Source organism: Schistocerca piceifrons, chromosome 2 (genome assembly GCF_021461385.2).
Source record: "Schistocerca piceifrons isolate TAMUIC-IGC-003096 chromosome 2, iqSchPice1.1, whole genome shotgun sequence".
In the NCBI taxonomy this organism is placed as follows: Eukaryota; Metazoa; Arthropoda; class Insecta; order Orthoptera; family Acrididae; genus Schistocerca; species Schistocerca piceifrons.
Genome location: NC_060139.1, coordinates 269,618,221 through 269,639,284, shown reverse-complemented (window position 1 = coordinate 269,639,284; position 21,064 = coordinate 269,618,221). Strand labels below are relative to the sequence as shown.

General features: G+C 43.2%; 1 protein-coding gene across 1 annotated transcript in view; it reads right to left on the bottom strand.

The window, feature by feature from the left end:
* LOC124777874 overlaps nt 1–10,712 on the bottom strand; it is a 79,008-nt gene extending 68,296 nt beyond the window's left edge. Inside the window, exons 1-2 of the mRNA XM_047253413.1 lie at nt 10,627–10,712; nt 54–179 (exon numbers count right to left, since the gene is read on the bottom strand). Of these exons, the coding sequence (XP_047109369.1) occupies nt 54–179; nt 10,627–10,702 (202 nt within the window). The 5' untranslated portion in view covers nt 10,703–10,712. The remainder of the gene's footprint in view (nt 1–53; nt 180–10,626) is intronic.
* Nucleotides 10,713–21,064: the final 10,352 nt, after the last annotated feature.

Genomic DNA, 21,064 nt, shown 5'->3' with positions numbered 1-21,064 from the left:
TTTCGTCAAACAGCATTTGTTGGTCGGTTCCCCGCTGATTATGCGGTACTCACTGCAATCGAAGCGTGTAGGGCAACATTCGCTGGAGCCGTCACTGCGTACACAGCCCAGATCCTCATAGTAGTGTATGGTGCGGTAGTTGGGGCAGTCCTGTACTCTGCATGTTGACGTCTCTGAACCTGAAAAAGAAATGTAAGAACCCTTTCTTAGACTCGTTACATGGTTGCCAGCGTCAGTACAAGATAAATATTTCTTAGACGCTTCCCGCATATCCGGCGGACATGCAGAATATCCGCTTCTCTGATTGTCTTCCCGCATCACGTTGAATAAACTTCACTGTAGTTCCTCAAGGCAAATGCTCGACATCACTATGGTAGACAGTAGCAGTCTCCTGTAAACGTAGAGCAATTGCCTTGAAGTAATATATAACCGATAATAAATAAACGAACAACTGTATTTTCATCTCTGATTTATTCCAGAGCCAACCGGATTCGGCTTTCCATTATGCCATCATGTGGCCCTCCATAGTAAGTAGCTGATCTTACAATGGAAGACAAAATATCATGCAAAAGCGAACCAGTATCCACATACACGCTTGTGTAGATACAGGTTCGCTTTTGGATATTTTGTCTGGCAGTATAAACTCAGCTACTATGTTACTATAGAGGGCCCGATGATGGCATAAGAGAATGCCGAATAAAGTGAAATTCGAAGACATATGGTGAACACATTGTGCTGAGGCAAACCCAAGAAATGCTTTCCCAAAATGTCCGTTCACAAGAATGTATTCGAAACATTAAGGCAAACTCGCAGTGAAGTGCTGCCACAAGCATTGTTCCTTCATGTCCACTGTAACTTGGTTTTTACACCATGAATGACCAATACAAACATTATGTTTAGGAACCTTTATTCTATATCACGTCATAATTATTGTATTACTTTGACAAAACTAAAAAATACTGACATGCTTACAATACTGACGTACATCTTACCTAAGCAATTACATGCTTCTTGCACAACATCTCATAAGACATGTTAGGTAAGGATGAGTTCGTGTGTCAGTAGGAACGATTTTAATTTGCTTTCAGGCCTTTATCAGCCCTATGCTTTCCTTCTGTAACTAGGTAAGTCCGTTATTGACGAATTCCATGCCCAAGTCTACATCAACATTTACATCTTTACTCTGCAAATCACAATGGAAGGAATGGCAGAGGGTACCACTTGTATCAATTCCTTTCCATCCGAATCTCATATGGAACTGAAGCAGAATGACTACTTAAAGCAAGCCACCGTGAGATTCATGTAATCCAGTCTTCGCCAGCGCTATGGCAGCGATACATAGGGTATGTACAGTTTATGCTACTACTGACTGTTGCAACATTGTAACTAAGCTCTCACGGAATTATCTTCAAGTCTCTACTAATTCAGTGTTTTCAGCCTACGCCCGGGATGGTTTACGGTAATGTACAACGTGTCAACTGAAACAAGAAAACTGTAGATTTCTTTAGTAAGTATAACAGTTCACTTGTATGTAGATAAAACGAATTTCATGAAACTGGATCTGCTTATTCACATCTTATCTTATCAGATGCTTGGTGTCCATATGTTTGTCACAGCTTGCTATTGAAGATAATGCACGATACCTTCACCTGACAGAGCAATAGCCCTTTTCGTCAGCTCTCAAACGATGCTGTGGTGCCGTTGTTCTACGTTACTTACCAGTCTTTTGCTGGAGGCCCTTGCACGCGCTCTCTCAGACCCCATCCAGCTTTCGGACGCTCCCCGCCCTTCTTTTACTTCCACCAATTTTTCATTGAACTGAGCTATGTCCCTACTTCTATACTGCCAACACACTTGCCATTCACGAAGGCGACCTATGGCTTCCTTCAGCATCACAGGTCAACAAATGTGGTTGAGGGGCTGCATTCCCACGTCGACTGGAGTGCCGTTTGGCGATCGGTGTGCGCTCCTTATCTTGACACTGACGTCCAATCTGCATGGTACGTTACTGTCAACGGAAAGCAAATATGCCCGTCACGCCCTCACGGGATTCACCTCGCAGACACCCTGTTGTGCGTCGCCTGTGGTGTTCTAGACAAGGACGAGCATCGCCTGGTGTGCGGATTGGCGCGAGGCGTCTGGCTCTTGGTGCGACAGATGCTTGTCCTAATTACCCATACGATTCCTCATCAGATACCTACTCAACTGCTCCTCTTTCCGGACTCGGGATACTTCCCACAAACGAAGAGAAACACCGTGAAGTGTCTTTTCAGAAAAGACACACACACTGATCGTTATCAGCAGAAAGATTCTAACAACCACCCAAGACATAAAAGAGGGGTAATTAAAAAATTAATAGACAGGGCGCACAAAATATGTGAACCAGCTCACTTAGATGATGAGATTGAACACCTTACAGCTACCACCAAGAAGAATGGGTATTCCAACAGACAGATCGTGCACTACGCTCTAGACTGACAACCAGGATGGACGAGGATCGACACCAACCCAAGGGGAAAGTGTTCTTAGCATTTATCAGTAAGGTCACTGATCGCATTGGAAAAATTTTAAGCAAGTACGATATGGTAGCTGTTTTCAGACCGACTACGAAAATAAAAGAATGTTTAAGATCCGTAAAAGATAAACGACATCCTATAGCTACACCAGGTCTCTATAAAATTCCGCGCAGTTGTGGAAAGGTCTATATAGGCACAACAAAAAGAAGCATCAGCACCCGTCTGGGTGAACATAAAAGGAACTGCCCCCTCGGACATATTGATAAATCGGTTATAGCGGAACATGTGTTTCAGGAAGGTGATCATGAAATAAAGTTTAGGGAGACGACCGTCATAGCAAAGACGTCGCGTTATTATGGGCGAATGTACAGAGAGGCAATTGAGATTGCCAAACACTGCAATAACTTTCATAGAAAAGATGAAGGCATTAAGCTGGATGGGATATGGATGTCAACATTGCAGCAACAGCGTGATAATCGATTAATTTCAATTGAGGAAGTTAGCAATATCAGAGATCATAGCACAGCCGACGTCACGTGATTGACAGCGGCGCCCTCTGCATGGCTTATATATACTGCGCTCACTCGCGCTCTCGTTGCAGTTCGCCCATTTTCCTCGGAGGATGCCTTCCGCAGTCGAAGGCGAAACGTCAGGGGAGATTTTTATGTACTGACCACGGCATCTCAGCCCGGAAGTGTTAAATGATGACAACACCTGCCGTGAAAGCCTTCATTCTATGGTCACCGTGAAGTGGATTTGTGGACACACAGTGCACAACGAGTTTGCTCACGACGAGAAATATGTCCAAATTCTTGGCATTTCCTTGATGAACGCCATTGCATAGTTGTCCACAATTTTTCTCAAGTTTCCTTTGTAGTGTTCCTTAACGCCAGTGTTGGGGTGTTCCTGCAATGAGAAGTTGATCCACGTCTTTTCCACTCTTAGAACCGGTTATTCTCTGGCCGTTGGAAAGTTCTTCTCCAAAAAACTATGCTACGATACTCTCACCGAGTCCGGCGACTTGCCGCACGCTCCTCCCCGGGACGTCGGTTTTCTGCTGTTCTCAGAGGACTTAATAATATTTTTGTTTTTAGAAAGGAAAATGAGTAAATGAATCATTGACGTTCTTTGTACCTTGACTCCCTATTCCTTACGTTCCCCTTGGTTCCTGTGGGTAGGGAATGGTGGCCAGATAACGGCTTACGAACCGTGCGCACTTTGCCCCACCTACTTTTTTGGGCGCCAGGAAGATGCCTTTGAATCTAAAAAAATGATTTAAGGGTAGCGTCTCATCACCCAAAGGCCATATAAAAGACAGCAGAGGAATGGACAGAGGTTCGGGGCACTCTTTTGACCTTGGGGTGGAAAAATGCCCCTAAAGACGGAAGGATCAGCAATGATCAACGACATGGGGTGCAGAAGGCTTTGGAAACGACTACCTGAATGACACATAGTGTTTACCCGCAGCACAAGTGGTCTGTAACTGGAAAAGTGTCATGATGTCTCTCCACTGGGGAAAGATTCCACACTAGTCCCCCATTCCGATCCCTGGGAGGGGACTGACAGGGAAGGGGTGACCATTAAGAAAAGATTGGCGGTCGGGTAACGTTCTACGAGTCTAGGGGCGCAATATTAGAATTTTTTTGTATGTGGCAGGGAAGCTAGGAAATCTGAAAAGAGAAATGCCAAGACTCATTTTAGATACAGTTGGGGTCTGTGAAGTGAAATGGAAAGAATTCAAGGGTTTCTGGTCAGAAGAGAATAGGGTATATAAACAACAGCAGAAAATGCTGTAACGGGAGTAGGATTCGTCATGAAGAGGAACCCAGGCCAGAGTGTAAGTTACTGTGAACAGTTGGGTGGTAGGGGTGGTCTCATCAGAATCGACAACAAATCAATGCCGACAACGATAGTTCAGGTATACAAGCCGATGCCGCAAGCTGAGGATGAAAAGGTAGAGAAAGGACGTGAGGATACTGAAAAGGCAGTACAGTACGTAAAGAGACATGAAAATCTAATTTTCATGGGGGATTTGTAGGCGGTTGTAGGGGACGGAATAGAAGAAAAGTTTATAGGAGAATATGGGCTTCGTACTAGAAATGAGAAAGGTGGATAACTAATTGAGTTCTGTAATACATTTCACCTAGTAATCGAGAATAATCTGTTCAAAAATCGGGTAAGAGATGAAGGCGTACTTGGAAAAGCCGGGAGATACAGGAAGATTTTAGGTAGATTACATCATGGTCAGGGGGAGATTCCGAAATCAGATACTGGACTGTAAGGCGTAACCCAGTAGCTCCTACTGACTAAGATCACAATTTTGTGGTGATGACGAGTAATCTGAAGTTTAAGAGACTAGTCAGGAAGATTCAAAACGCAAAGAAGTACTAAAGAATGAAGCTATGCCTGAAGTTCTCTGGGACTATAGAAACTACGATGAGGAATGGCTCAGTAGCCAGTTCAGTTGAAAAGAAATGAACATCTCTAAAAAGGGCAATTACAGAAGCTGGAGAGAAAAATCAAGACACTTTCATAGGATTTGTCGACCTGGAAAAAGCGCTCAGCAATGTCAAATGGTGCAAGATGTTTCGACATTATGAGGAAAATAGGGGTAAGCTATAGGGAAAGATGGGTAATATAGGATACGTACAAGTACCAAGAGGGAATAAGAGTGGAAACCGAGAACAAAGTGCTCGGCTTGAAAAGGTTGTACGACAGGGATGTAGTCTTTCGCCGAAGAAGCAATGATGGAAATAAAAGAAAGGTTCAGGTGCGGAATTAAAATTCACGGTGAAAGAATTCCCGTGATAGTATTAGCTGATGACATTGCTATCCTCAGTGAAGAGAAGAAGAATTACAGACTCTGCTGAAAGGAATGAGCGATCTAATAAGTACAGAATGTCGACTGGGATTAAATTTAAGAAAGACAAAACTAATGAGAATTAGTAGAGATGAGATCAGCGAGAAACTTAACATCAGGATTGATGATCACGAAGTAGATGAAGTTAAGAAATTCTGCAACCTAGGAAGCAAAATAACATATGAAGGATGGAGAAAAGAGGACATGAAAAGCAGACTAGCACTGGCAAAAAGGGCATTCCTGGTCAATAGAAGTCTACTGGTATCAAACACAGGCCTTAATCTGAGGAAGAAATTTCTGAGAATGTATGGTAGTGAAACATGGACTGTGGGAAAACAGGAACAGAAGAGAATCGAAACATTTGGGATGTGGTTCTACAGAAAAGTGTTGAATATTACGTGCGCTGATAAGGTGATAAATAAAGAGTTTCTCGACAGAATCGGCAAGAAAAGGAATGCATGGGAAACACTGACAAAGAGGAGTGCCAGGATGGTAGGACATCTATTAAGGCATCAGGGAATAACTTTCATGGTACTAGGGGGAGCTGTAGAGGGCGAAAACTGTAGAGGAAAGCAGAGACTGGAACAGAGCCAGCAAATAATGAGGAGATAGATTGCAAGTATTACTCTGAGATGAAGAGGTTGGCACAATAGATGAATTCGTGGTGGACCGCATCAAACCAGTAAGATGATTGATGACTCAAAAACAAGAAAAAAAAGAAAATTTTGCTAGTTTTCTGACTGCTGCTTTCAGGTATATCTGTCTAATGTATACAGATGATGGTTATTTGTGTTTGTCCCGTAACTTGTAAATTTGCCTAATGCAAAAGTTTCTCCCGAATACAACATACTCTACCTTTGTGACTGAAAGTATATGACTTACAATAAGACATTTATTTGAGCTCTGCTAAAGTGAAATCAGTGTAAGTCTTCGAACATTTCGTAGCGCCTGCCGATATTTGTTGGTGTAATGCATACACTTATGACGGTGTAATATTCTACCACGATACAGAGACGAACTAGAATAGTGGTGGAGATAATTCTCCTCTGGAGAATGGTTCTAGCTATGAAAGCCATGAGGCCAGAGGAGGTGGAAAACATGTCACATAGGCATGACCATTTACAGGAAATAAATATCCGCCCTGGCGAGCTGATCGACACTTCGTATCTCGTCACTGAATCCATTGTTACGCCGATTCTCAAATACAACTGTTACTTCGTTTCCAGGGACGTAGATTTTTATTTGGAACTCTGTTTGATTGTGTATCAGAGCATCTAGGCTTTTCTGATTTACGCTCACGCTATTTGCAGTTATAACGTTCGCACTCTACTGCCTAGGTCTCCAGACTTCGATAAAAGACGGAATGTTCTTCCATCATATTGGCAAATATGTCATACCATTTCAAAAACATGTCACATAGGCATGACCATTTACAGGAAATAAATACCCGCCCTGGCGAGCTGATCGACAGTTCGTATCTCGTCACTGAATCCATTGTTACGCCGATTCTCAAATACAACTGTTACTTCGTTACCAGGGACGTAGATTTTTATTTGGAAATCTGTTTGATTGTGTATCAGAGCATCTAGGCTTTTCTGATTTACGCTCACGCTATTTGCAGTTATAACGTTCGCACTCTACTGCCTAGGTCTCCAGACTTCGGTACAAGACGGAATGTTCTTCCATCATATTGGCAAATATGTCATACCATTTCAAAACTCTTGGCAGCTTGTTTACAAGAAGTAAGTTTTGAAAATACTATTTGGGAAGTTTACTGGCAGATACTGCTTTGGAAAGAATACATTTCGGGCTTGATGGAAACTTCAGTGATAGTTGAAATACAGAGTGACCAGCAAAAAACAGAACCCATAACGCTACCGATACAGAATCGGTGCCTTATGTCGGAATCGAATTTTATGAATCGTATATAATTTAAATGTTGTATTACTTAGCATTGCCGTTATAAATTACGTTCAAAATGGTCACTGTGGCCACATTTTTGCTCGACTGATCAGTTGATGTCAATTTCGTTTATTTCTCACTGTACTTCTACCTTCAGTTCATCAATATTGTAGGATTAAATGCATAAACTCCAAAGGAAAAAACTGAAAATTGACAACTGTGGGGAATGTGGAGTCCACTGCTGACATCTCGTTCATTTGTGATAGCTGCATTAATGACATTCGGCGAGACGTTTGACGTATGACACGTTGCTCCGTCTTGTTGGAAGAAACTCTTTCATTAACAGTCCAACGTGCACAGAATTCTGCTATAACTGCGAGGTAATATTGTGTATTAACAGTGTGGTAATGCAATATTGGTTCCAAAACACGATTATGTGAAACAGCAGACAAAACACCAATGTTCTCATCGTGTGGTGTAGGCTCGAATACTTCGTGAGAATTCCTCGCCATCCAATATCCGGTGTTCCGAGAATGAACAAGGCAAGAGAAGTGAAACCATGCATAGTTTCACATCGGATACACCGGATCTACTTGTCCCCCGACAAAGTTTTCGAGAAGCTAGTTGCAATTGTCAATTCGTGTCCTTCAGCTTTAGCATAGTTTTAAAACTGTATGCTTGCTAATTTACTTCGTGAAACATTTTACGACAAATTATATATTTAACACCAGGCTATCTTTTTTTTAACTAACGGTAATACTTTTTTAAATATTGGCAACGGATTGTGGGCTCCTATCAGAAGTTTGACTATATCGTTTTGCATTTGAAATATATCTTGTTTGACTAAACCTCGTATGCTACTCTTCCTAGGGATACTGGCCTTGGAAAATGTTTCTACAAACACTTGACGTGCTTCTTGAAACAACTGAGAAGTACCATATGCCACAACCATAGCTATCCCCTCCTGGATTCGATAAGGTATTTCACATAAAAACAAAGCCACTCACAATCCTGCACTGCTCTGGGACATATACTATACTGATACGCAGTCATGTGACATGAAACCTTCCCGCAGGTTAAAACTGTGCATCGGACAGGGACTCGAACCTGAAAACCTTGCCATCCACTGGTAAGTGTTCTGCTAACTGTGCTATCCGAGAATAACCCACGAATTGCCTTCACAGTCTTTTCCGCCGGTACCTTGTCTCCTACCTGCCAAACTTCACAGAAGTTATGCTGCATACCTAGGTGGAAGTAATCCTGTGAGGACAGGTCGTGAGTCGTGCTGAGATAGTGGTTAAGTGAGTACCAGGCAGTGACACACTAAGTAAAGCAAATGATAGTTCGTGTCCACCTGTCCTGGAACTATGCAGCATAAAGGTGTGCGCGGCAACGAGTGACGGATGCACTAATATCAGGGTGTAATGACTGAAAAGAGACATATTTAATACCATTTCACTCTCTGCAACCCGATAAAAAGTTTCATAGTAACTACTGCCTTTACATCGTTGGATTCATCTGTTTTTTTCTTCTTTATTGATTTTCAATTCCCCCCGAAGGGGGCGGGCTGGCAGCAGCTTAGTACGCTGCTCTTCAGCCTACACACTTTTTTAAAAAACGGAAGAAGAAAGCAACAAGAAAAACAGGCGATAAAACTGTGACTTAAAGTGTAAAACTGGCGGAAAAACGCGGAAAGGTAAAATAGAAAGCAAAAAGGGTTTGGCAATGTTAATAAAATACACAGGAATCAGACAAGTAACATAGTAGACACACAATTAAAAAACATGGCGACAGTCTGGTTTCTGTTTGCAAGAGATAAAAAATCACACCCAGCAACAGTACGATGGCCGTTTGCAACACTTCCCAAAAGACACAATACGGAACACTCACTGTAAAAACACTCATTGTAAAACACTGCACGAAAATGGCGGCACAAAGATGACACTTCCGAGCCAGATTGGGGGGGGGGGGGGGACCTGGAGGAGGGGGAAAAACAAGGAGGGAGGAGAGGAAAAAACGAAAAGGGGGGGAACCAAGGAGGGAGAGGACTCACAAGGGGGGAGAGGGGCAGGGCAGATGTGAGAGGGAATGAGAAGAGACAGAGGAGGGAAATACAAAAGGACTTGGGGGAGAGAAGGGGGCAGAGAGTGGGGAGGTGGGAAAAAAGAGTATGGAAGGGGGGGAGAGGGAGCCCAGGAAAAGGAGAGAGGAAAGGAGGGGGAGTGAGGATCTGATAGGAGGGATAAATGGAGGGAGAGAAGGCATCATCCAGGAGGGGGAGTTGATGGAAGCCACCTTGGGAAAGGGGATGAAGGGTGTAGAGATGGAGGGTAGGGGGGACACAACGGTGAAGGCGTGGCAGGGGGCGGGGATGGGAGAGGAGAGGAGCAACCAGGGGGTGAGGGGGATCAAGGCGGCGGGAGGTGCAGAGGATGCGGATATGTTCGATGAATAGGAGCGGATGGGGGAAAGGAATGAGGATCAGCTACACTGTTACAGTTACAAAGTGAGGCCATTGTTTTTTTTATTTTCTTGCACTAATTAGAGAGGAGCGTATGCGTCCTACACCAGCAGCTGCAGACGGACATGAAATTTGGATATTATGAATACAGGGCGGTCCATTGATCGTGACCGGACCAAATATCTCACGAAATAAGCGTCAAACGAAAAAACTACAAACAACGAAACTCCTCTAGCTTGAAGAGGGAAACCAGATGGCGCTATGGTTGGCCCACTAGATGGCGCTGCCATAGGTCAAAGGGCCGAGGGGTTCTAGGCCCTTCAGCTGGAACCGCGCGCCTTCTACGGTCGCAGGTTCAAATCCTGCCTCTGGCATGGATGTGTGTGTGATGTCCTTAGGTTAGTTAGGTTTAAGTAGTTCTAAGTTCTAGAGGACTGATGACCTCAGATGTTAAGTCCCATAGTGCTCAGAGCCATTTGAACCATGTGACATGGCGCATTATCCTGCCGAAAAATGCGACTGCGGTCGGGAAACATGAGCGTCATGAAGCGATGAATGTGGTCTGCATTGACCGTGATGGTGCTTTGCATGAGCTCCACTGGACCCATGGAGGCCCACGCCAATGTTCCCCCGAGCATAACGGAGCCGCCACCAGAACAAACCATTGACCAAATTTTCGCTAATTTTTTTTTCTTCCATGGCGTTTCCCCCGTGCGTCAGTAATATGCTGTTCGAATTTGATATCATTCTGAGTAGTAGTTCTCTTTCTACAGCGTTTTGAAACTGGATGCCCTGTATACTTTTTTGTAGGGTAGTTAATAATCACCGCTGGAACAATCAGATGGTGAATTGTCTCTGTGTGTGTGTGTGTGTGTGTGTATACTCACTGGCGGGGACCGTGGCGACCAGCAGCAGTAGCAGTGAGAAGGCAGACACGTGCAGCAGCACCCAGAGGCCGTCCATGCTGGATGTCGAGTTGCCACTGTGGCGTCTCATCAGCGGCGGCGCTCGCTATATACGGCACAGCTACGGGAGGGGGAACCAGATGTTAGGCTAGCAAGCAGCCTCCGATTCTCTGACGTCACTCACGACCGGATGAATTCGCACCTTCTGGGAGCAACTGTTCCGAAAAACCGACCGACGACAAGGAGTGCAATTACATATGGATAACCATGAACTTGATTTATTTCCTTCCGACTGACATCAGAAGTGTCCAACATGTATCGTCTTAATAACATTGTGTAATTTAATTTAATTTATTTAATTTATGTTTACTCATCGAAGGATCATCTCACAATGATACCGGAGCTGTCAATGTAATACAATACGAATCTAGAACTCATAGTATACGTCACACGGAATAAGTAACATGCTTTATGGGCATACAACAGATGGCCTATGATGATGGGGCAAGTAATTGTCCGTGGCCTTTAGGATCCATCGCGGGATTTCCCTATTTTAACTCACTTCCAGCTTGCTGGACGACGACAGCAACTTGGCACGGTTCAGTGAAATTACAGAACCGCCAAACTTGCACAGGTCTGTTGCTATTTAAATAGCTACGAGCTTCGGACTTCTGTCCATTATAAAGCCGTCCACATAACACCATAATGTGTGTACGCTAGCCATGCTACTGCCACTCATAAGTGGTTAAATGCAAGATACTATTTGCGTACAATAGTCCAGTGCTGTGTGAAGCAAAACAATGTTCTGTTATGGTAGAACATACATGGATGGCATAATAATACACTAAAGTGAGAAACTGATCACCATTTAAATGAAAAAAAAAACTTCTGTGCAAGTTTGACGGTTTTGCAGTTTCCCTGAATTGGCCTAAGTGGTTCAGGAAAACCATGGAAAACCCAAATCTGGATGGGCGGACAGAGCAACTCCATCCTTCCAAATACGAGATCAGCGTCTTAACAGATGCTTTGGCTCATTAAGCTACCCGATATTGAACGATGTTTCTTGATTTACTCGTACACAGAAATTGTTCCAGGTTAACTCGTAATAAAATAAAAACCTAAAGATACTGGCGAAAAGAATTTCGTCAGTGTATTATGCTCTTACGGTTTCTGAATCAGTTTGTAACGGCCAATTTCTTGTAGTGGCGTACTACGCCTGTGTACGCTCGAATTATTATTCTGAACAATAAATTATCGTTTCCACAGTTCTGTCGGGTGAGCGGGTCGGTATAAAAGTGGTTGAGTGTCAGACTAAGACAATACAAAGATCAGGTCGAAAGGTGTCCGTGTCGGCATTTGTTCTGCTATTTCAGTTTTTGGGTCCCTCATCATTTCCCGGTTTGATAGTCGTAACTTTGTAGCATGGAGGAGAGTGTTTGTTGTGATCGCCGGCGACGAAGGCCTGGGCACGCAACATTGTCCTTGTGGGGTCCTGCCCACCCGTCTCTTACAGGGTGCCTAAAGGATGCTGCTTTCTCGGATAGCTATACAACAATTCAAGCAAATCACATTAATGGTATTTATTACAATAAAGTAGACTGACAATATTTAACTTTGGTTTACAATGTCATGTCGTAAGCTATTGGAGACATGCAAATAATCGATGTTTAGAATGTCCATGCAAGTAATGGATATGGATCACAAGTAACATATCTTCTAGTGCTCCCTTCTAGTCCGGGTATACTAGTGTCCGTCTTTTACTGTCAGGCCGAAGCTGGCAGTGATGACGATGAGGTCCCATACTCCGAGGAGCGTGGGGGACGATGCGGGAGACCCGCAACCCTCTACTAGGCAAGGTCCTAGCGGAGGTGGTTTGCCATGGCCTTCCTCCGACCGCAATGGGGACGAATCATGATGATGAAGACGACGCAGCAGCCAGTCATCTCGAGGCAGGGAAAATCCCTGACCCCGCTGGGAATCGAACCCTGGACCCCGTGCGCGGGAAGCAAGAACGCTGCTCAAGACCACGGAAGCTGGCAGTAGCGGTTCTTATATTCTCTTCGGCTAGATGCCGCTCCTGTAGTGGTGCGGTCCTACTGGCTGACGTCGTCTCACAGCCTCCTCTGCTCTTGCGTTCTTCATCTTCGTGCCGTCGCTTGTCGTTACACCGGAGCAGTCCTATTCTATGGAAAGTATTTGGGTCGTACGAGATTTTTGCAATGCTGCTGGGTCAATTCCTTTTTCCTGGTCGCAATCGAATTAGAACCAGCCATGAGTGAGTTGTAGCTAGCGATTCTTTCCCCACTTATCTTTCATTCTTCCAAAGTTATTTTTCATACTTAAAACCCTTATTAGAGCTGGGTTATGGGTATCCGAATGCGGGATATTCTTATGTCGACAGTGTATATTTTCTTGGTTAAAAAATATTTTGTATCAAAACTATTGTGTGTTATGTCACATTATCGTTCTGATTACTTAGTGTGGTGTGGATTGAATAAATTCGTCAACTTCAGAATGTCTGAGTTCGTGGCGTAAGTACGTTACGTTCTGCAGATTCCTGCTCTACCTCCTGTTCCCCCAAACCACCAATACAGTTACGTCTGGCAACTATTTGTTTGCGACATACAAGGTGTTCCCTTAAGAGCGTGCAAAAATATAACAGTATAGATAATGCTCCACTGAACAGCGTGCGGTAGGGAACCTGGGGGCTAAGTAAATATGTAGGACGCTGTAGCAGAGGCAGCGAAAAATTCTAAGTCCCAATCAAGGCCACGCGCTGCTCGACGCGTAACACGTATCTAACACGTACTTAACGTATAGTTTCTCTAGCATTACAGTTTTCCATCTTATTCACAACTAACATGCATACAAGTTTCCTCGTACTGTGCTGTTTATTTACATGTACATTCTTTATTTCCTGCGAGGAAACAAGGAGGATAAGCCTGATTACTGGGAAGTTACGATGCAAGATTTGTTTACTTTACTTATCCTTGAGATGGGTCTGTTGTATCGTATTGACAGTGTCCCCTTGGCTGTTCGTGAGAGGATGCGGATACAGCATGACGATGCACCGCCTCGCTTCAGTGTAGATGTCCGCATCCATCTCAATGCTGTATTTCCTGGTCGCTGGATTGGAAGGGGAGGTCCTATTCCACGACCAGTGGCTTCACGCGACATGAATCCAGTTGATTATTTCATATGGGTATGTCTAAAGTCGCAGGTATATGAGATCCCAGTGGACACGGAGATGGTGTTAGTTGCCAGGATTGTATCTGGCTGTGATGTGATTAGAAACACACCAGCGGCATTTGTCAGTGTGCCTCAGAATCTTGTTTGCCAATATTACGCTTGCATTGAGATTGATGGCTGTCAGTTTCAGCACATTTTGCAAGATACAGCACAAATGGTACATTATTTGCGTCCATTATGATATTTTCAGTTAACTGTAAATAAAAAAATACTTCGAAATGTGATTTTATTCCTATAATCTCCTTAAGCTGGCTTCTCCGCACCCAGGTTCCTACCTCAAATTCTTCAGTGCAGCATCCTCTATGTCCTGTTAAATTTTTGCACACTCTTACGGATACACCCCGTGTACAAAATGGAAAGATGTTTCAAAGGTTTGCTGTCGGTCACTGTAGCCACCAGCGCTGTGTGTAATATTTTCCGAGCAATGTGGAAGTCTTAGGATGCTATTGGCAGCCGCAGTCGTATTGATAGTTCGAGTGCAACGGTGTATTGCCATAAGATTCTGTGTAGCAGTTCTGAAGCTAATGGCACCAAGTGCTTCCTTCAATTTTTTTATGTTGTCTCGTTGTCTCTGTAGAGCTGTACCACAGGAGCAAGGAGAGGATGTTGTTTGTGGCCAGTGTCCTCTTTCTATAACACAAACTGCACGCATAGATTAACTGGGTGCTTCATTCATATGAATGGTAAATTTACTTAACTCAAGACATTCATTGTGGTACAAGCTCTTCTGTATACCTCACGTGTTGCTGAAGTACAAAGTCAGCTATGTTCACAATTATCGTTGCCATGTGCTGCCTGTGTCTTTGTTATCCGCAGAGCAAACTGCTACTGCGATTCCCGCTGGGCTGCGACTGATGACACTGGAACGCACTCTGTGCTACAGACTGCGTCAGACTCGCCCTCCAGACCGCAGCGGCGATCTTAAATACTGGCAGCCGGGAGAGCATTGGCGGCGCGTTTCCTACGAGTCTGTTTTTGGCCTCTGTCGATCTTCTTGCAACCTCTATGGTGCATGGTGTGCTGGCGACACTTTACGTAAGCACAAATTTAGGAATGAAGTAGAAGTCACTATGGCTTAAGTCCGGGGAGTGTGGTGCGGCAGTTCCCAGTGCAATCGATTCAACAACTCAGTCACAGCTTCCGCCATATGCGCCCCAGCATACTCCTTCGAAATGATGGGTGCCTCCTGCAGAAAGTTTCGCCATTTCTGTCGCTAAGCTGGTTACAGGCTGTGATCCAGAAATCAGCAGCTCAGACAAAGAGGTGGTGACTCTTTCTGCAGGTCCTGCTCATTTGGATCAATGTAGGGCAATGCTCGGGAGCATATGGGGTAACTTGTAACTGATCCGTTCGATCAGTTGAGTTGGAAAGTGCTCTACCACACACCACACTCAGTGGATGTAAGTGCTTGTAACTTCCAGTTCATTCCTATGCTGAAGACAGCATTCCTGCAGTTTGCTTCTGAAGTGTTACAGAGATTCGTCAGGCAATAGACCACTCCACTCAAACTGTTAACAAAACTGGTGCTGTTAAGTGTATCTTACGACTTCCACATAGCTCGCATCAGGCTATGCACAGTGCTAGTGACCACAATGAAGAACTGAAAAACGTTCACACATCTATCCATTTTGTGGAAGTTGCAAACAAATAGTAGCCAGTATTTAAAATTCCACTCCTCATATCTTCCCTTCATTATTTTATTACTGATATGGCTTTATCTTGTTTAATGCAGTGATTGGTATTAATAATTATTCTTCTGATGTTACATGTAATTAGACAGAAGTGATTTTCAGACTGTCACAATACTTTTCATCATAAGTATAATTTATTTGTACTCAGTGGAGAGATATTCACAAACCTTTTCAGTGTCTTGTCTTTATTAAATGAGTATCACTTTCAACCAAAGTAGTAAATTTTCCTACCACTGCATTTTACCAGCATCCATGGTAGTTTCATACATGTATTATCTGAGACCGTTAATGTAGACAAAAATTCTTTGCATGAGTAATCAGAAATTTGTTATCGACCAAGCACACAGGCAACATCACCAAATAAAGCAGGTTCCACTTGATTTAAAACGCTCTTAATTACAGAGCCACAATAACGTTCGATCTTTTCACCATGAGAGAATACACGCTGCAGTTCTGAAAGTACTCTCTCGCAGATCGCTATGTAACGGTAAAACATTTTCATGTGGTGTGATTAGTTATTTCTACAAATAATTACAATTATACTTAGGTTGGAACTTAAATAGTGGCAGCACTGCTGTAGAGACACTATGCAATGGAATCAACTATTGTTGATGATAGCACACGATGTTGACATACCTACCTCACTTCTTAGTAAATGGACTCGCTTGTCCCACGTCACCGGGGTGCGCACAATCGATGGAAACACAGTCACTTGTGAGCGAGCGGTCTAACATAACAATGTCACTATGTTTTCAAAAGAGGAACAACGGAGTTGGATCAAGATTGAATGTGCCAGAGGTCGTACAGCACGACAGTGTCATCAAGGTCTTCAAGAGGCGTGCGGGGAATCAGCATTTCCGTACAGAATAGTGGCACGTTGGGTAAAAGCATCGGGCAGGTCGTCCTAGAGTCTCTCAAGAAGAAGTGCATGCTGTTGCTGCGTTAGTGGACAGTGATGGACGCCATACGATTTGTGAGCTCACCCACGAAAACGTATTAGCGCATACGAATGTGCTTCAATCCTGGAGGAACGCCTGGGCATATGAAAAATTGCACCACGATGGGTTCCGCATGACTTGACGGAAATGCAGAAATGGATGCGTTACGACACTGCTCAGACACACTTGGAGCGCTATGAGCCCAAAGGAGAGGCTTTCTTATGCCGTATAGTAACACTGGATGAGACATGGGCCACATCGTACGAGCCAAAACTGAAACGCCAATCCCACGACTGGCGTCATTATGGGTCGCCGCGAAGGTCGAAAGTGCGTCAGAGCCCCAGTATGGTGAAACTTATGGTGATTCTCGTGTACGATTGTGATGTTATCTTAACGCATTACGTTCCTCCCCGGCAGACCATCAATGCACAGTATTACTGTTCGTTTTTGGAGCATTAACTGCGACCAGCTTTACTAAAGAAACGGCGACACTTTCTGCGCAACCTACCCATCATTTTGCACGACAATGCGCGGGGGCATGCAGCGCAGGCTGTGGTTGCTCTGTTCGGTCGATGGGATTGGGAAGTACTGTACCATCCACCATATTCCTCGGACTTAAATCCTTGTGACTTTGATTTGCTTCCGAAGATGAAGGAACCATTTTGTGGCATTCGCTTCAGAACTGTTCCAGAGATTCGACAGGCAGTAGACCGCTCCATTCGCACCATCAACAGAACAGGCTCTGCTGAGTGTATACTACGCCTTCCACAACGCTGGCAACGGATTCTACACAACGCTGGTGACTACATTGAAGGACAGTAACAGGTGCACACATGTAACTCTATTGTTTCTATTGTGAATACGTAGTTGCCACTATTTAAATTCCAACCCTCGTACATAGTCGGACTTCCTTTTGCCAGGTAGAGGCTACAGACACGTTGTTGACGGTATATGGAAGTTTTGGCCTGGCCGCGAGTCATGATCAGGTAGCCCAACAGTAAGACGACCGCTCATGAAAACGGAAAATCCGGGTTCGACTCCAGGTCCGGCATACATTCTCGTCGTCGTCATTCCATTATACAGCTGATTGTGGCCCATATTCGCAAATGCGAATACATTTCATGTGCTTGTCAAAAAGTCCTAGCCGCTGAGCAACAGCTGTTAAACAGAGGTAGAATCCTGGTCTTCAAACCAAACCGCAACATTAAATTAATAGTTCAAAGTATAGGAATAAATCTTCGTTAGTAGTAAATAAAATGGACCGAGCCGCAAAATGAAATATTCACTGATATTTTGGAGAAAGAGTTCAATAACTGGGTCAAAAGGCAAAGCCGTCAGGTTGCTATAAGGTGAAAGGGGGAACAGCAAGGAGATTTAAACAGAGTCACTCGAAGACATTTTCTCAACAAACTCAGGTCACTGAATCCTTTGTTGAAGGAAAATTAAGTTAGAAATTGGCGAGTCTGAAACAACGACGTATCTAAGGATCATTGCCACATGAGTAGCGAACTGCTCGCGGTGCAAGCAGAAGTTAGCGCAATAAAATTAGAGCTCAGGAAGTTGAGGGAGATAATACCTCGCCGCAGGATCTGCAGCAGAAAATTTGAGAACGAACTGCGACCGTTATCCCTCCCTGGGGACTTCATAAAAATTACGGCTCTACAGCAACTGTTTCGAGTGTCTGCCGGACCAATGAGGAGATATGTCCCATTAAATTCATGCACCACCAAAATCTAGCAAAGTAATCAAGTACCACAATAACGACGATTTTCTTAATTAAAAATATACTGACAGCAATCTTTAAAAGAACAGTTAATCAAAACCATTGCATTTCTTAGTTTCCCAACACAATAATGCAGTGCGAGTCGCAAGCACTCAAGTGACTATTGATCAACGTACGAATGTTCTTTCAGTTGCCATATTCCAGTCTACATACGTCATCCAACTCAGAACTTCCTCGGAAATGCTTCAAAGTCCAGAGCTGCCTACAAGCAATAGGTGCTTGGATAACTCCGACAACTGTAAGAAATAATTCAGATCCACCGAAAATCGAAAATAGTTCAAAATCTAGCACCGGCCAGGATATCTTTCCGTGTTCCACAGTTAACAACTAGCAGAATTCCTCCAAGTCCTCACGTGCAGGCGTTTCACTGTTCGTCCGCCGACACTCGCTGGCATTACCATCTAGAACACTGGTCAGCAAGAAAATTCTTGCCCAGTCGCCCCTCTTTGGCGCTTTATTGACTGGAGCCTCGTTTCTCAGCACCATACAGATTACAAATTGCTTCGTCATTTACAACTCTGTCAGTTTACACAGGGCTAATATGCGTTCACTAGCGTGCACTTCGTAATGTGTTTAGCTTTGTTGTTCGTTGTATAGCCAGCGTAGTTAATTTTGTTTCTAACAGTGAATGTCAACCTTCATATCTGATACTAAGAACAACACTTCCAGAAGACAAGTGTGCTGTCATGTGGTAATTATTTTTCTGTATTCCATCTCCAAAGGAAGCAGGTGCTGACAGATGTGAATATTGCCGAACAATCCGTTTAATAAGTCATAGCTGCAAAATACTAACACGACGTCTTTGCAGGAGAATCAAGAATCTGATAGAATCCAACCTAGGGAAACTTCATTTTGGATGCCGGAGAAATTTAGGAACAAGCGAGGCAATGCCGCCCCTGTGACTTATCTTACAAGTTAAGTTATGGAAAGGAAAATTTACGTTTATAGCATTTGTAGACTTATAGGAAGCTATTGAAACCTTTGGAGTACTATCTTTGAAACTCTAAGAGAGCAGGGGTAAAATTCAGTGAGCGAAAAGTTGCTTATAACTTGTACTGAAATCAGACGGCAGTTATAAGATTCGATTGGCATGAAAGAGAAGCAGTGCGTGAGAAGGGAGCGAGACCGAATTGTAGCCTATCCCTACAATATTCAGTTTGTATATCGAACAAGCAGTAAAGGAAACCAAAGAAAAAATTGGAATAGAAATTAAAGTTCAGGGAGAAGAAGCAAAAACATTGAGGTTTGCCGAATAGATAGTTGTTCTGTCAGCGACAGCAAAGGACTTCGAAGAGCAGTTGAACAGAATGGACAAAGTCTTCAAAGAAGTGTATGAGATGAACGTCAACAAAAGCAAAACAAGGACAATGGAATGTAGTCGAATTAAGTCAGGTGATACTGAGAGCATTAGATTAGGAAACGAGATACTTAAATTAGTAGATGAGTTTCGTTATTTGGGAATCAAAATATCTGATGGTGCCAAAAGCGAGGAAGGTATAAAATGTAGACTCGAAATGCTAAGAAACGAGTTTCTGAAGTAGAATGTAGACATGAGTGTTAGGAAATCTCATTTTGAAGGTATTGTATGGAGTGTAGCAATGTACAGAAGTGAAACATGGACGACAAACAAGAAGAGAAGCTTCTGAGCTGTCGTGCAACAGAAGAGTACTGAACATTACTTGGGTAGCGCACGTAACTAATGCGAATGTACTGAACAGAATAAGGGGGAAAATTTATGGCACAACCTTACTGGAAGAAGGGATCAATTGGTAGTACACATTCTGAGACATGATGTGATCAACAGTATAGTATTGGAGGGACAGATAAGGCAGTGGGGTTTTAAAAATTGTAGAGAGAGACCAAGAGATGAACACAGTAAGCAGAATGAGGAGGATGTAGGTTGCAGTAGTTACTCGGAGATGTAAAAGTCTGCAGAAGATAGAGTGGCATGGAGAGCTGCATCAAACCAGTTTCCGAACTGAAGAACATAACAACAACTTTTATTTTCAAAATTCTTTATAACTTCTATTCCTAAAATGTAAAATTTAATTGTTGTGCAATAATCCAAACATGCTTTAAGGTGCGAGCAAGAAATATTCTCCCATTCTGTCACAGTAAAACACAGACTAATTATTATTTCAAAAATTGCTTATAATAGTTTCAGTGCAGACATATTTTATGAGTAATAAATACCAGGAAAATTAAATAATGTGCAAATAATCAGCAAGTTAGAACATTAACGTCGCAATTGATTCTTACAACTTGCCAATAACAGGTTACATGGTTAGTTTCATGACACTATGAAAAAGGTTCGTTATTCCACACTGTGAATCAAATTCAAGATACTATTGTAGTAAGCTTCAGAAATGACATTCATAAATGAGAGGAACAGAAAATTTACGTATCTTTTAAGTAAACATTTGATATTTATTATGATTCTATATTTCTTGCTTGCTCAACGAATAGGACTAGTGAGGATAAAACGTTAACGTTCTATATAGTATTTGCCTAATACATCATCATAGCAAATTCCTGGCAGAGTCATTGTTGAATGAGTTGGGTGGTATGCTTAAACAAATGCCGTTGCGTGCTATTTTGTATGAAAAATATCTGGCTACAAATGCTGTGTTCCTTTATGAGGCTGCCCAACATGTAAGAAATACAGTTGTGATGACATTGTCTTGGAATCAAGTTGAGGAGCTTACGCTTTTGTTTAATACAGCCTATCACGGTATCCATCTAGAAACTCGTATTAACTC